At 42.1% G+C, this 15,318-nt stretch overlaps 1 protein-coding gene across 1 annotated transcript; it reads right to left on the bottom strand.

Moving 5' to 3' along the window:
* Positions 1-2,121: 2,121 nt before the first annotated feature.
* On the bottom strand, positions 2,122-15,318 carry THAP9 (THAP domain containing 9). The gene is given in 5 exon segments (XM_045536634.1): positions 2,122-4,096; positions 5,839-5,989; positions 7,175-7,478; positions 9,326-9,521; positions 15,166-15,318. Coding segments are annotated over 5 exon segments (2,706 nt in total). The 5' UTR covers positions 15,246-15,318.

Raw genomic sequence — 15,318 nt, 5'->3', positions numbered from 1 at the left:
AGAGATCCTCCTGCCCCAGCCTCTCAAGCAGCTGGGACTACAGGCACAAGCCACCATACCTGGCTAAAATTTTGATAATATTGTTTGTAGAGACAGGGGTGGGTAGTCGCACTATGTTGTTCAGGTTGGTCTCAAACTCCTGGTCTCATACGGTCCTCCCGCCTCGGCCTCCCAGAGTGCCAGGATTGCAGGCATGCACTACCGTGTCCCCTGGCATTACCTCTTACATTGAAGTTTTGACTCATTTTGAGTTCGTCATTTTGCATGTGGATATCCAGGTGTCCCAGCACTATTGGAAAGTAGGAAGGATACATTTTTAAAGGGAACATTTTTCTTTGAAGAAAATAAAATGACACAAAGATCCACAGTAGAAATTATAACCAAATTACCCTACAAATGAATCAAATATGAATGAATAATTTATTTCACTGTAAAGCATATCAAGTAAATCTGATATAAGACTTTAAACCCTTTCACAAGTGAAGGAGCAATTAACTGGGCTAAAGGCAGTGAAGGAAATATTCTTATCTTCAGGGTTTGCCCAATTTATCCAGCACTTAAAAATACTAATTTCTTCAAACACAGATGATGTTAGTACATAAGTCAAATGCAACAGCAAGGAACGGTTGACACTACAGATGGGAACCTTGCTTTACATAAAGATCAGGTAGAAAACTTGGGTTTATGTAAGCAATAAGTTAAAAGTGGTGATTTGCAAACAGGCTCAATTCTGTTTGCAAACAAAAACCACAACATGCAGATTTCTCAACAATCGGTTTTGAAAAACTGTAGTACAACACTGGTTACGTTTCAAAACAAAAACCTTTGATTGAGGTAGAAGAAACAAATATATCAAAATATACTTTTTAAGAGGAATTTCAATTAATATACTTTTACCGAATCATTAATCTCTTATAATTCTAAATTTGCATATTAAGATTAACTGTATTTGTGAACATTTATTCAATGACAAAAAAGAGCAGAGGTTTTACAAACACAGGTGGAAAATGTGTTGTCTCTTCTTCCATCCATTAAAGTATTTCCATCTGTGGAAGTGTATGTGCCTATGTTTTTCTACTTATCTTTTCAAATGTGGGTACAGGAGTGAATGGAGAAATTTGTCCTTAGCATGCTTCCATCTTCAGATTATTTAAGCTTCTCCTAAATTTCTGAAAAGATCCATTGTGTAACTGACAAACGTTTTCATATCCATTGTCTCAACTGACCATCTTTTTCCAATTTATTATGTGGTATGATACTCCATTATTCACTCCACACTGAATATGTGTTTCATTATTTTAGCCTCCTTGAAAACACAAGTAGACCGTGGAAAGAGAGGTTGAATTAAAGGCTTCTCTCCCTATTTTCTGATGAGCACTGGGCTCTTCCAACAGGAGTCAAGTAAGTATCCACCTTATTATATTATTCTAAAGTCATACTTTGACAGTGAATAGTGAAAATCCCATCACCTATGTTCTTCCTAGACTGCACCGTGCAGCTTGGTTGCAGCACAGGGAATAATCTCATGGCTCCTGTACTTTACCTTCTGCCTGACAAAGTGTAAATACTTCTATTTTAGGGCACCCTGGGATAAGGAGATTTTTGCAGGATTTGATATTTTGCTTTAGCCTCATTTTCAAACCACAACTTAATTTTCATATTTAAGTAAAAATCATATTCAAGCTTTTACAGGTATCCTGTGAACATTCTTAAGAATTGTAAACCAAAGCTCTTTTAGGAAACGTAGTCTATTCATAAGAGCCGTCAATGTTCTGGTGACTCCTAGTTGTTATTCTTGTTTTTAAAGTAGACTGAACAAGTTAAAAGTATGTCCGGTCATATTACTCAGTCTTACAGTAGTGAGTTCAAAGATAACACCTCTTGGAGAGTCAGTCCCCACTGACTTGTTGCTTTCTACATTTTGGGAAACTCACACATGCTGCCAGACATACCAAAGTATGAACAGATTTTATGATATGCATTATTAGAAATTCTGATAAGTCAGAATTACAAACTTGTCCACTGTGCAGAATGGTCACTTTATAAAATATGGCAAATCAAACTTTAAAAAAAAATGTTGGCTAAGTATTCTTAATAGAAGTGTCAATATATTTAGGTCTCTCATTTGAATGGATATCCGTCATTACATGGCAAATGCCTGAATTTATTAGTATTAGCAAAACTTGAACATTTGTAATCCTGTAAGGATGACCAGTGCTTCCTTGGTCAAGTTTCCCTCTCAGTTCTTTCCGAGTGATGTTTTAAAGGGTACTGAGCTACATCTGTAGCTCTGATGGTTAAGAAACACTTTATTATATCTTTTAGCAGCTTGACAAAGTGATTGACGGCACACGCTTCGCCATCAAAGAGATGCACGTCTAAGTCTACAAAAAGACAGACATTCCCAGAAAGCTCATGGAGTATTTTCTGTTGGAGATACTCCCTCTGCTTAGGGACCAGTTCAGAAGTTGCCATTCTTGCATGGGTTCGCACAACTTGCTCACACGTATTTACGACCCGATAGAGACTTTCTGAAGGAAAATGCAAACCGTTCTTCTTTTTAACGCACAACAGGGACCCAGTTTTAGAGGCTTTGAGATCCGACGCGTACAGCACCCTGATGCACTCCTCACACGTCAACAGGGCGGCTAACTTATTTGCAATATAACCGGCGTAGCAGACGAGCCTGCGCCCGTGGTCCGACAGGTCCAGCAACGCCTCGCTCAGCGGACAGGCGGACCAGTCTTGCCAGATGCCCTCCGTGGGAAAGGGGGTCTCGGCCGTGCTGACGCCGTACTGGCGCTGAACTGCCCAGAGGGCCAGGTCTTTCCTGCGAGCCACCGACATGTCAAAGAGGCTGACGTCACTCAGGTAGGCCTCGTCTTGAGACCTGCAGCTGGTCTGCAAGTGATGGTACGCTCTCTGGAATGCCCCGCAGGTCGGGCTGGAGCTGGTCACCAGGACCTGCCTGAGCGCCTTTAGAAATAATTCCAGGTGATCTTGACTGAATTTGTAAGTCAGAAGGTACGGAAGAGGCATGACCTTTGGGGAAACGTAGTTTTGGTAAAGCCATTTTAAGCTCTCGGCGTTGAGTAGAAACCCCAGGAATCCCAGTTTCTGCTTGCCTTTGATGATCTGGTTATTGCTGGCGTCAGACAGTGTGACAAAGATGGTCTTGGCTTCGATCAGCACCTGGTTTATTCGGCCGTACGTCTCAGGCAACAGGGGCCCCTTAAGTCCCTTCCCGTGCCGATTCCTGCTGTTAAAAATGTCAAAGAGATTGTTAATTAGGCGCAGAAAGTGGACGGTCCCGATGCAGTTTTGGAAAGGCGGCAGGCCTAGCGACAGCAAGTACTCCAGTGCTCTGGCTACGCTCTCGCTAAACAGCTGGGCAGCGCAATTCGTTTTCAGGACATGATTTTTCAGATTTGCAAGCTTCCCCGGGATTCTTTCCATCTTCGATAACTCCTGCTCCTCCAGTGCTGCCAGCTCCACCAGGTGCTGCCAGTGCGCTGTGCCGCTGATAAAACGGATGCTTTGAAAATTCTGGAACGCGTTTCTCACCAGTCTCAGCAAGTGGCAGGAGTCAAAGAAGTAGGCGACCTGCTGGCTGGAGGACGCCGGGTGCTGGAAGGTGCACTTCACGCTGTCGCCGTCCATGTGGATGCCCAGCGCTTTTGCCATCTGAACGCTGTGCGCCGTGGCGTCCGAGGTGACAGCCAGGACTGTGATCCCGATGTCACTCAGTTTGCCGATCGTCAGACGAAGCAGCTGAGCTTGCAAACACCCGGACGCTCTGTTTACAAAGAAATAACCCAGAGGTGTTCTCCAGTGGCCAAAGATACCCACTGCCATTAACAAAACCGTTTCCGAGGCAAGTGGTGTCTCATCGGCGTCGAGTTTTCCCAGACCAAAGTCCATAAACCCCTGCAAACTGTGACTGCGGGGGTCCCACTGCAGCTGCTGCTTGAGGGACACGCTTTTTACGATCAGCGAGCAGTACTGGTACAGCTGGTCTCCGCCCTCCACTCTTCGCTGCAGAAAAGAAAAAACGTTGCTGTCGAAGCCTGGACTGGGCTGGCATCTGGATAACCACCTAGAATACATAAACAGCGGAAAATACAAAACTTAAATGAAGAAATGAAAAGACTAGAAAGATAAAAGGGAAAAATGCCTTAAAGGGTACTAAAATGGTCTCACATCCCTGTCGAAATCTAAGCTTAAGTAGCCAAAGTCTACATTTTCAAGCATATATTCATATAGTTATAAGAAAGTAGTGAGACAATATAGGAACTTACAAACACAAAGTGGTATTTTAAATCTCTCACTGATTCTTTAAAAAGGCAACACACCAACTATGCAGTTTGTTTTAACTGATCTTTGTATGGAGATCATAAACCAGTCTTACCTGTCAGTTCACTGAAATGAGAAAATCTATTGAAGGGGAAGGAACTTTTGAGACCATCTAGTACATCATTTTACAGATTGGGAAACTGGGACAGAAGGAGAGGTTAAGCCAGTGGTCCCCAGTGTTTTTGGCACCAGGGACCAGGGTTTCATGGAAGGCAATTTTTCCATGGATGGAAGTTGGGGAGACGGGGCTGGCGGAGTTCAGGCAGTGACGCGAGCCTTGGGGAGCGGCGGGGACCAGTCCCTAACAGGGTAAGCCACTTGGCCCACGCTGTGCTGTTAGTCATGAGCAAATGTGAAGCCCAGCTTTCCTGATGCCCGGGGATCCAGGGCTCTCCTCACTCTTCACAGTGTCACCATCAGGGACATTTAAGGTGCCACCACCCTATACAGCCAACCTGCGCTAATATCTTGGCAATTCTTTCGTAGTACCCCTGCCAGTCTCAGACTGCTAATTATTCTTTCCTATTACTATTAGTGTCTATGTTCACAGTTCTTCTTACTTCTACTTACCCTGATTTGTTATAGATCAGGAAAGAAAACAGCCACATTTAGTAACCATCTGGAATAAGATTAAATGGGCCAGGGATGGTGGTGCACACCTATAGTCTCAGCTACTCAGGAGGATGAGGTGGGAGGATTGCTTTAAGCCAGGAGGTCGCGTCTAGCCTGGGCAACAGAGTGAGACCCCATCTCTACAAAAAATTTTAAAAAAATTAGCCAGGCATAGTGGCACACACCTGTAGTCCCAGATACTCAGAAAGCTGAGGCAGGAAGGTCCCTTGAGACCAGAAGTTCAAGGCACACCACTGCCCTCCAGCCTGGGTGACCAGAGAGTCTCACTCTTTAAAAAAAAAAAAAAAAATTGTAAAACCAGTGGTGAAAACAGTAAAAATTAAGTATTAAGAATCAAATTTATAAAACATTACTAGAAAGCCATGTGCTATTTGCTTCACACTAACAGAATTATAAATATATCTATATATTTTGACCACAAATCCTAAAAAATTATTAAGCAAAATCTGGTCCCTGGACAACCTACATTGGCATCAACTGCAGTGCTTATGAAAAATGTACATTTTTGTGCTTTGCCCAGACCAATGGTTATCTATCCAGAACTGTTCTAGATTTTCCAGGATAGTCAGATATTAAAACTGCTGAAGTGTACTAGAAATTCCAATATTCCAGGATTCAAATTTTGTCACCCAGAGTGTCTCTGATATCTGGGAGATGCAAACATTTTGTCAGATTATGTGTCTTCATTTTGTTGGTGAAATATTGCTGTTGTGATAATACGCAAATACCACCTAGAAGTTTTTAAAAAACTGAAAATGGACTAACCAATGAGAGTATGAGTACTAATAGCCTTAATGTATAAAAGGCAGTAAAAAATATATTTATTTAACATCTAAAATATAATTCACTTACGTTCTGAGGATGGAAGAATGAGGCAACTTAAGAATCTTTCTTACATAGTCGTAGACTTTGCTACTGCACAAGTAGAGGGTACATGCAAATTGTTTCATTTCTGTGGAGTACTCGTCTGTTTCTCTCCAATTGTATAACTCCCACTTAAAATCTGTTAAAATAAATGTATTTATTCTTTGTGATAAAATGTTAATAGTAACATTTTCAAGTACAGATCACAGCATTTGGATGTAAAATTTACTGGGCATCAAAATTCAAATACAAATACGGTCACATTTTAACTGAGTTTGTTCAGAGGTTAACATCCACTTTCAGCTCCTTCACCAATTATGGTGTTCATCTTAAATCATTTCACTGGTGAGAGGGAAGAAACAAGTTTCAATCTGAATCATGTTTTATCATTCACTGGCAACCTGAGTAGAGATTTTTTTAGAGGAACAGGGAAGAAAATGAAATATCTGTATAAAATTAAGTCTCTGGATTATGAGGACATTTATTTGTTTTATTTTGTTCCCTGGTTACCATTTATCTGAGAGTGAAAATCAGATATGAGACACATTTCTAGGGATAGGGTCCTATTCAAATTGGTAGACCACTGCCTACCGCTGAGAGAGAAAAAAAAGAAAAATCCACTGTTCCTGGTGGGGGCTCCTATTTATTTCCTCTATTCCCCTCTTAAAGAAACACAAAATATTCTCCTCCTTCAAAGATACCTACTTGTTTCTGGAAACAGGACATCCTTTTCTTTTCCCAGAATCTAAGCCCAGATCTCTGCCGCTTTCATCAAAGAATAAGTTGGCAGTTCTTATTTTGCCCCTCTTGAAATATCCCAGTTCACAAAGAGGACTGTGTAGTCTTTCCATAGATTTATATATCTACTCTATAGTATTTTTTTTTTAAATGTGGAGATACATACAATTTCCAAGTTCAAAGAAATTTTGCAAATTATCCAGTTCAACTCCACTGCAAAAAGACTGGTAATAAATTACGTAGTGGTTAAAATTGTTTACCAGTAGCATGGGTAAGAGGTATTATAAAAAGAGGACAGAATACAAAATTGTGTAAACCGTACGATCTCTAGTGGGATTATGCATTATTTTTACCATTTAAATATTTCTTTGCTTTTCCTATAATAACCATGTTACTCTTACAATTGGGAAACCATAAAATAGAAAAGAATTTTACCAATTACTTTTCATTCTTCTTGCTCACACTACAGAGAATTTTCACTGTCCAGATGAAAGCATGTTTTCATAGGCAACGACAAAGTATATATTTAAAGGTATTTCAGAAAAATAGGTATTTTGTAAATGTTTCAGGTTACTAGGAGAAATACCTGAGAATTGAGCTCGGAGCAGACACTCTGTCTCTTCAGAAAGTAGCTTCTCTTCTACAAGTGCATCAATTAATTGTAAGTCCTTTCTCTTCTTGATCATCCTGTAGTTTTTTACAGAGAGAAGCCTTTTTTTGGACACTTGTAACATCCGTTGCACCTCAGCCAGTTTCTCTGCACCTGCTGTCAAAGGTGTCTTTAAACTATAGTTGTGATCCTCAGCAGCAACCTCTTCAGAGTTATCTGGAAGTGGTTGTTTTAGGATTTTTTGTCTTGCTTTACCTTTAAGGTGTATACCTTGAGGCACCTATGACAGAAAGATAAAATTAAGTTTATTTTAGAAATCATCACGTTAGATTATCTGTAAAAATATTACCAAATACAAAGCACTCACCTGGTTGCTATGGCTAGTTATGAAAGAAAAAGTCACAATCTATGAATTTGTAAAAATATATAGCATATAGCTGCAGTCCCTAACCCCGGTCCCAGTCCGTGGCCTGTCAGGAACCCGGCCACACGGCAGGAGGTGGGGGGCGGGCAGGCGGGCAGGCCAGGTCATCTGTATTTACGGCCACTCCCCGTCGCTGGCATCACTGCACAAGGCATAAGATTCTCATAGGAGCATGAACCCTCCTGTAAACTGAGCATGTGACGGATCGAGGTTGCGGCTCCTCATGAGACTCTAACACCTGAGACTCTCCACCTGAGGTGGAGCTGAGGCGGTGATGCCAGCGCCGGGGAGCGGCTGCAAATCCAGATCGTCACTAGCAGAGAGGTTTGACTGCACGGTAAATGTCATGATATATTGTGCCTGAATCACCCCAAACCCATCCCCCTCGACCCCCCAGGGAAAAACTGTCTCTCATGAAACCGGTCCCTGCTACCAAACAGGCTGGGACTGCTGGCCTATGGGACAATGTGAATAGGGGGGTGTCAGGGGATCTATACAGAAGTATTAATATGATGTTGACTGAAAGTTTCTGAAATGACTAAAGGACTAGAGAAAGGTGGTGATAATTTGAGAAGGCTTCACTGAAGTGGGCTTTGAGTTGTTCTTTGAGGTACAGTGCCGTGGTTGAATGGAGAAGACAGGGAAGTTATCTGCACAAAAAAGAAGGCACGTGGACAGAGCACAGCTTTGGAAGGAAGACTGACCTGGGTTTGAATCCCAACTCTCTCACTTACTAGCTGTCACGTACGCTTTACAATCCCTTATGTCCTCATCTGTAAAATGTGGCTAATAACACAATGTTGTTCTGAGGATACAATACAATAATTTATGTAAATCTCCTAATACGATGCCTAGACTATTGTAGGTCTTGATAAATAAACTGATTTTACACAGAAGCATGAAAGCAGGTAAGTTTATCACAGAAATAGTGGGTAAGTGTATGTGGTTTGAAAAGAAAATCCAGGGCGGTTAAAAATTCACAGATCAATTACCAGGAAGCTCTCGGAACTTAAGAGTTTGAATTTGACACTAACTACATACTTCTGAATAGGGGAATGAGACAGATCAATACTGAAAGAAGGAGACTTATGAATAAGAGGAAGGTAAGACTAATGTCAGGACAGAACAATTAGGTGTCTTGTTACAGATTGTGCAGAAAGCCATGTACACACGGTTGTGGTTAAGGGGTAAAGGATAAAATAAAAACAATCACAAGAAACATAAGAATGTCACACCAATACTAGTGATTTACTCATAGAAATCTCCTATTCTGTATCTCCATTTTCTGTGTACTTCTTCCTACATCAATCCTAATTATTAGGTATTTTTTGGTCAAGATCCATAACATCGGTAGGAGCCAAAAAAAGGTAGATAATTTCAAAGTATTACAAAAGCTGTCTCATACTTAAGAAAAAGCCTGAATTCTAAGGCCATTTATATCCACTAGTAGATTTCTGCGATTAATTAGTAATATTTACACACGTCTAGACAAATGATTTGCATTTATATACTTTTTTAAATGCCCCAGAAAAGATGCTATTTTTTAAAAAAAAAACCCTAATTTTCAAAGCATTTAAAATCTATTATTAGATTTATTTTAATACTCTCGATTTTCTGTCAGTAGATTTTAGCTATAACGTGAACTATTTTCATTTTGAAAGGCTCTGTAAAATTTACTTTTGTTTACACCTACATTTAAGTACCTTGTATAGAGAAACAGAAGGGACAGCTCCTTTTTTCAGCTTTCTTCTTATGCCATATGACTCAAAGTCACTTTCTTGAAAGTGTTTGGAACACAGTATGGCACCTGGTCCTGGAATCCAAATCTTTTTGCTTCTGGGATCCACACGATTAACAGCCCTGATCCATTGTGAGCGCTGGATGGTGTCAGTTGGAAATCTATAGCAATCATATTAAAGGTCCATTAACATGAAAATATTACAGTAACACTACAGTCGCTTTATACAGACTCATGATTTAACTGCTTTATATAAAGCCCAGTCAATGAATTTACTTATCTGATTTAATTTTTCAAAGTTCTTGGATTTTTCTTGAATCCAAAAGTTCACTATCTAGGTGATTTTGTGTATGTTAGTTGTATGAGGACAAATCTCATATACATCCTGCTACCTTCTGTCTTCACTCCCTACACTTAACAGAATCTGCTCAAATTTGAAGGGTTAAGGAACTTAATGTATCTTTTCCCTTCCTGTGGCAAGTTTAAACCAGGCCCATAAATTCTTCGATGTTTCTCCTTTCAAGGAGTGGAGCCTAATTCCCCCCACCCACCTTGAGCATGGGCTAGTGTTAGTGATTTGCTAAGAAATGAAAAGCAGAGGTGACACTGGGTGACCACAGACTAGGTCATGAAAGGGACTTCCTCCTCACTCTGTACCGAATGGTTTGCTCTGGGGGAAGTTATCTATGTTCAGCCTTCACACGACTGCAAGCTTATGAGATACCCTACAATACCCAGCTAATCCACTCCTGAATTCCTGACCCTCAGGATTGTGTGAGACGATGTTTCCACTGCATTTTGAAGTAATTTGTTACGTAGCAGTAGAAAACAAGTACATTCACTGTACTCAATTTTACTATTTTTTTTTGAAGGCACTACTTTTTCCTGGCCTTAAGTACAAAAATTACCTTGCATTTCTCTATTTTTCAATCCCAGCCAAATTATGATGTTTAGAAACCTGTGACATTAACATAATGGAAATCACAAAACTATTGTTTCCGTGCCCTCCTCTGACTTATTTTGGAGACAGATTCATAGGGAGCCTTATAGCCGTGTGCCTTTTGTACGTTCTAATTCAGGCTTTAAAGCCCATAGTAGTTAGGAACGGAGACTGGTGAAAATTTTATTTTCCTCAGCTAATTGGTAGAGAAATAATACAGCAGTATGGGGAAACATAATTCTGAGATACTCCCTTCATCACTTTGAGAAAGAACATTGAATTGGAAAACCTTGTATTTAAACCTCAGCGACCTTTTTTTCCCCAGCTATGAGGTATTAGACACATCTCGATCTCTGAGCCTCCTCACAGGGCTAGAGTGAGAGTGCAGAGGGCCATGAATGGGTTCAAAAGCACTTTGCAAGCTGGAAAGTATGATCCAAAGTTTGTTCTTTCCTAGGAGCAACTAATTCCATTTCCGGTATTTTCATTTTATTATACCAGGAAGATGCTGCTACTTGATCAACAGAGAACAAACAAGGAATGTTGTTTCCAATGAAAGTGAGGCCAATCTGTCTCTTTTCGGAATTAATGGCACGTTTGCAAAGCGGCTTTTCCACGGATTGGGTATAAGTCTCTAACCATGCAAGGAACCATCAAAGTTTACCGGTCTACCAAGTCATATTTCTACCCTGGTCCTCTGATAGATACAAAGCTTCCCGACTGGTATGTGTGGTGAGTACAGCTGTCCATCTTCTTAGCTCAAGGGTGGCCTAGGACACCTGCCGCCCTTGAGCAGTTACTTCGAGCCAGCCCCAAACAACGCCACCGGTTTGCCCCAAAGAATAATATTCAACAAGTGTTGCCTATGTGTAAAATGTCATGAGAAAGGCTGGGATGTAATACAGTCTAACTAGCATGACTACTTTGAGTTCTGTATAAAATTAAATTGGTAATAATAATAATGACCACTTTTAAAGCATTTACATTGTGCTATATGTATCTTTTAGAGACTCAGATTTTAGTCTTACAAAAACTCGGTAAGGCAGGTTTTTATTGGCTTACAGATGAAAGAAACCAAGACCAGCGCCAAGGATGGCCACCAGGAAATTATCAGTTGAAACCGGAATTCACGTCTCTCTAGTCTAAAGCCACGTCTAGCACAAGAAAATCCCAAACCAATCTGGGAACATATACACAACAATAAATTAGTTTACACCATAACAGAATCCATTTTTTTCTCCTGCTGATCATGCCTTTTTTATACTACCGGTGGGAATTTACCTTTAGCTCCTTGTACATCAAATATTTTCTAGAAAAGTGGCTAACAAAACCTTTCTACAGTGCCTACCTCTGGGAAGGGAGAGAAAAGATTGAGGAACGAGACTTTAATTATGCCTGTACCTTAATTCTGTTCTAAAGGAAAAAAAAATCTGAAACTAAGCAAAAGGTTAACACTTGCTTAATACTAGTGATGGGCACACAGGGTTTGTTAATATATTATTTTCTGCCTATTAGTACTCCTGAAACACTGTATAATGAAAAATTTAAAAATAGAAGAATTCATTTTAACAATGCAGGCAACAATACTCCTCCAATTATATTTCCTTGGTTGTGAAATAAATTCTCAATCTCTTCACTGACACAAACAAAAAGATGAATTAAAGGGTCCCTTTAATTTTTAAGTTGCCAGTCCCACTTCACATTTAGTCATTTACGCTTTTGACAGAGGACCAGTGTTCTTGCAATAACGCTCTTCACCATTTCGAGTCATTTTGATTCAGGTTTTTCCACCAGAGCCTCTTGCCTAGGTCCTGGCAACTCCTTCTGCAACTCTGGTGAGGGTGCTGGCTGGTATTGGGGAAGGCTTCAGAGGAGATGATTCCAGAGCTAGAGCTGAAGCCTCAGTAGGAGTTTTCCATGCACATAGTGACCACCCAAAGCAAATGCAAAATCATAGAGATAGAAAATAACTACTTGGATCTCACTGACTGATAAAGCACTGAAAAAGAAGTTAATTCCCTGGTAGTCTAGAAATTTAAAAAAAGAAAAAAAAAAAGAAGTTGGAGGCTTAAAAGAGTTGAAAAGGGAGTATAGATGAAGGAGGGACTGCTTGCAGATGAGTGGGAGGGTTAGCTAGAGGCCTGATCACAAAGGGACTAATTATTATATACTAATAAGCTATGAATTCAATCCACCCTTTAGGCCCGTGGTCATGACAGGGAAGTACACTCACTCCACAGAAAAGCATCTGTCGAGACTTAAACATTAGGATTTGTTTTTATAAGTTTTTGCCTCATTCTTTATTGTGTTTTACAATATGTACTAGTACAGTATTTCCTATGTGGAATTTAATAATCACTATACATGTATCAGGGGCATATACCCAAACTGGTTTATGGTGAGAGCTCCACGATCAAAAAATTTGAAGACAGCTGCTTTAGGCCGTGGCAAGTTGACTAATTTTCTCCTTCCCATATTACCTTTTCGCTGACCCTTACTACTGATCCGTATTACCTTGTTGCTAGGACTAACGCAATAGTATTCTAACTCCTCTTCCTGTCTTTATGCTCTCCTTGCAACTTCCTAGCTGTCAGGATGACAAAGGTGACTCCTTCCATTCATGGACATGTGTTCATTCACCGCACACGTATAATAATAAAATACAGAGGGAATGCAGCTCAGGTGGGAGAGGATACATGAGGCAAAGGCTTCACAGAGGAACCTGCATTCTGTCTCTGAGACACCGAAGAGCCCCAAGGGACTAAAACCCTTCTTTCAAGGAAGCAGTATGATAAAATTTGCATTTCAGAAAAATTGCTTCCAGGAAATCTGGAAAATGGAAGGAAAGGGGAAGAAATCAGACTGGAAGAACCATGGCAGACTATCCGGGTGGGGAAGAATTTCAAGGAGCAGTAGTAATACCACTGAAAGTTAAAAACAGGTCACAAGAAGTGCTAGCTAAATTTGGCAAGATTACTGGTGACCCTTTGTCAGTGCTGTTTCATGAGAGCAGTGCCGGCAGCTGTCTGCCTACAGGGGGCCGAAAAGCCAACGGGACTTAAGGAAGTAGGTATACGCTCCTGTTTTGAGGAGCCCTATTATAAAGTGAAGATTAGCAGAGTGATGTAGAGGTGCACATAGGCTCAAGACTTGTGCGTGTCCCTCTTTAAAAATGGGAGTGCTGTAAGCATGCTCGCTGGCTTTAGGCAACTAAACAGAAAAAGAGCAGTTTGAAATAAAGAGAATGGGAACTAATCGATAGGGAAAAGTTGCAGAGAAGGCAGCAAAGGATACAATTGTAACAGTTTAGGTGGAGGAATCAACCCCATTTTTAAAAAATATATCAATGAATGACTACAAAAAGGCCTACCATACCGTAGTCCAAATTAATTAACCTGGCATCTAAATATTTAAAGTAATTTATCTTCAAAGTACTTTTCCACTCCTCTACATTGTATCTGTACTTTCTATCTCTTTACATTTTTCCATGCTACTCCGTGCTACTGTCCTCCTACCCCCTCTACCCATAAAGCTCTTTTTGATCCTCCCTTAAAAAGTGCTTTCTCATCGTTTAACTCAATACATCTCATTAATACCTTAATAGGCTACCTCTTTTTGAGGTCCATCTACTTTTTGTCCGTGAGGAACTATTTTGTTCACTATTCTGTTTCCCAGTATGTCTTTTTTTTTTTTTTTTTTTTTTTGAGACAGAGTCTCACTCTGTCACTCAAGACAGAAGTGCGGTGGCATGATCATAGCTCACTGCAGTCTCACACTCTTGGTTGGGCTCAAGCGATCCTCCTGCCTCAGCCTCTCAAGCAGCTTGGATTACAGGTGGGGCCACCACTCTGGCTACTCTTTTTATTTTTTGTACAGAACTTATCTAGCTGTGAATTGCCCAGGCTGGTCTGGGACTCCTGGCCTCAAGAGATCCTCCCCCTCGGCCCCCAGCCTCCCAAAGTGCTGGGATTATAGGCGTGAGCGACCCCACCCAGGCTGCTTCCTGTAAGACTTGAATGTTGATTTTAATGACCTATACACATCTGGACCATAGATGAGAGTTCAGATAAGACTTGTTGAAAGTCTGCCCCACTCTTCAGCCAAATGCAGTCTCCTTGCCACGATCAAATGCAGTCAAAATCGGACCCGCCCTGCAGAGCCTGGCTAATGGCACTCACCACCTCGCCATGTCAGGCAGTACAGGCGAAAACGGATCCTTACTCACGCTCATGAAGATGCCACGCACTCTAATGGGAGCTCACGCCTTCAGCAGGTCTCCTGAACTGCCCTCCCTTCCGCTGTCTTCAATTTAAACAGTAAGACCACCCTAAGAAAGCGGGAACCCTTTCCGGTAACTCTCTTTAAAAGCCTTTGGGCACTAGCCCTCTGGGAGGCCGAGGGTGGAGGATCGCTCGAGGCCGGGAGTTCGAGGCCAGCCTGAGCAACACAGCGAGACCCCCGCTCTACAACAAACAGGGAAACCAGCCGGGCGTGGTGGCCGTGCCTGGAGTCCCAGCTACTCGGGAGGCTGGGGCAGGAGGACGCTGGAGCCCAGGGCTGTGAGGCTGCAGTGAGGGGCGATGCGGCCACTGCACTCCAGCCTGGGCAACGCAGCGAGATGTCTGGGCGGGGGAGGCCATTAGGCAAGCGGAAGGCGGCGAGAAAGACTCAGCAACCTGCAGGCAAACAGCGAGCAGCAGGAAAACCTCAGCTCTCAGACAGGCCCCGAGTCCGCTCCCACGGCCCGCGCCACGCACGTCACGTCACGTCACGTCACGACGCCCCGCCCACCCAGCCCCGCCCCGGCATACAGCGCGCCCGGCCCGCGGGGAGCGCCATGGCGCCGGGGCTGCTCTCACACGCACTGGTGGAAGGAGAGGCCGCGCTCCCGGCTCAGCACGGTGTCCCGGGTGCTGCAGCCCACTGCGGAGCAACTTCGGGTCATCCTCGCCTCACGTGGGGCTCCGCCCTCGGGCCTCCCGCGACAGCATGAATCACGAGCGACTTGGCTCCGCCCG

The sequence above is a fragment of the Lemur catta genome, chromosome 24 (genome assembly GCF_020740605.2).
Source record: "Lemur catta isolate mLemCat1 chromosome 24, mLemCat1.pri, whole genome shotgun sequence".
Classification (NCBI taxonomy): Eukaryota; Metazoa; Chordata; class Mammalia; order Primates; family Lemuridae; genus Lemur; species Lemur catta.
The sequence above is the reverse complement of the archived record's forward strand: the minus strand, read 5'-3'. Positions and strand labels throughout refer to the sequence as shown.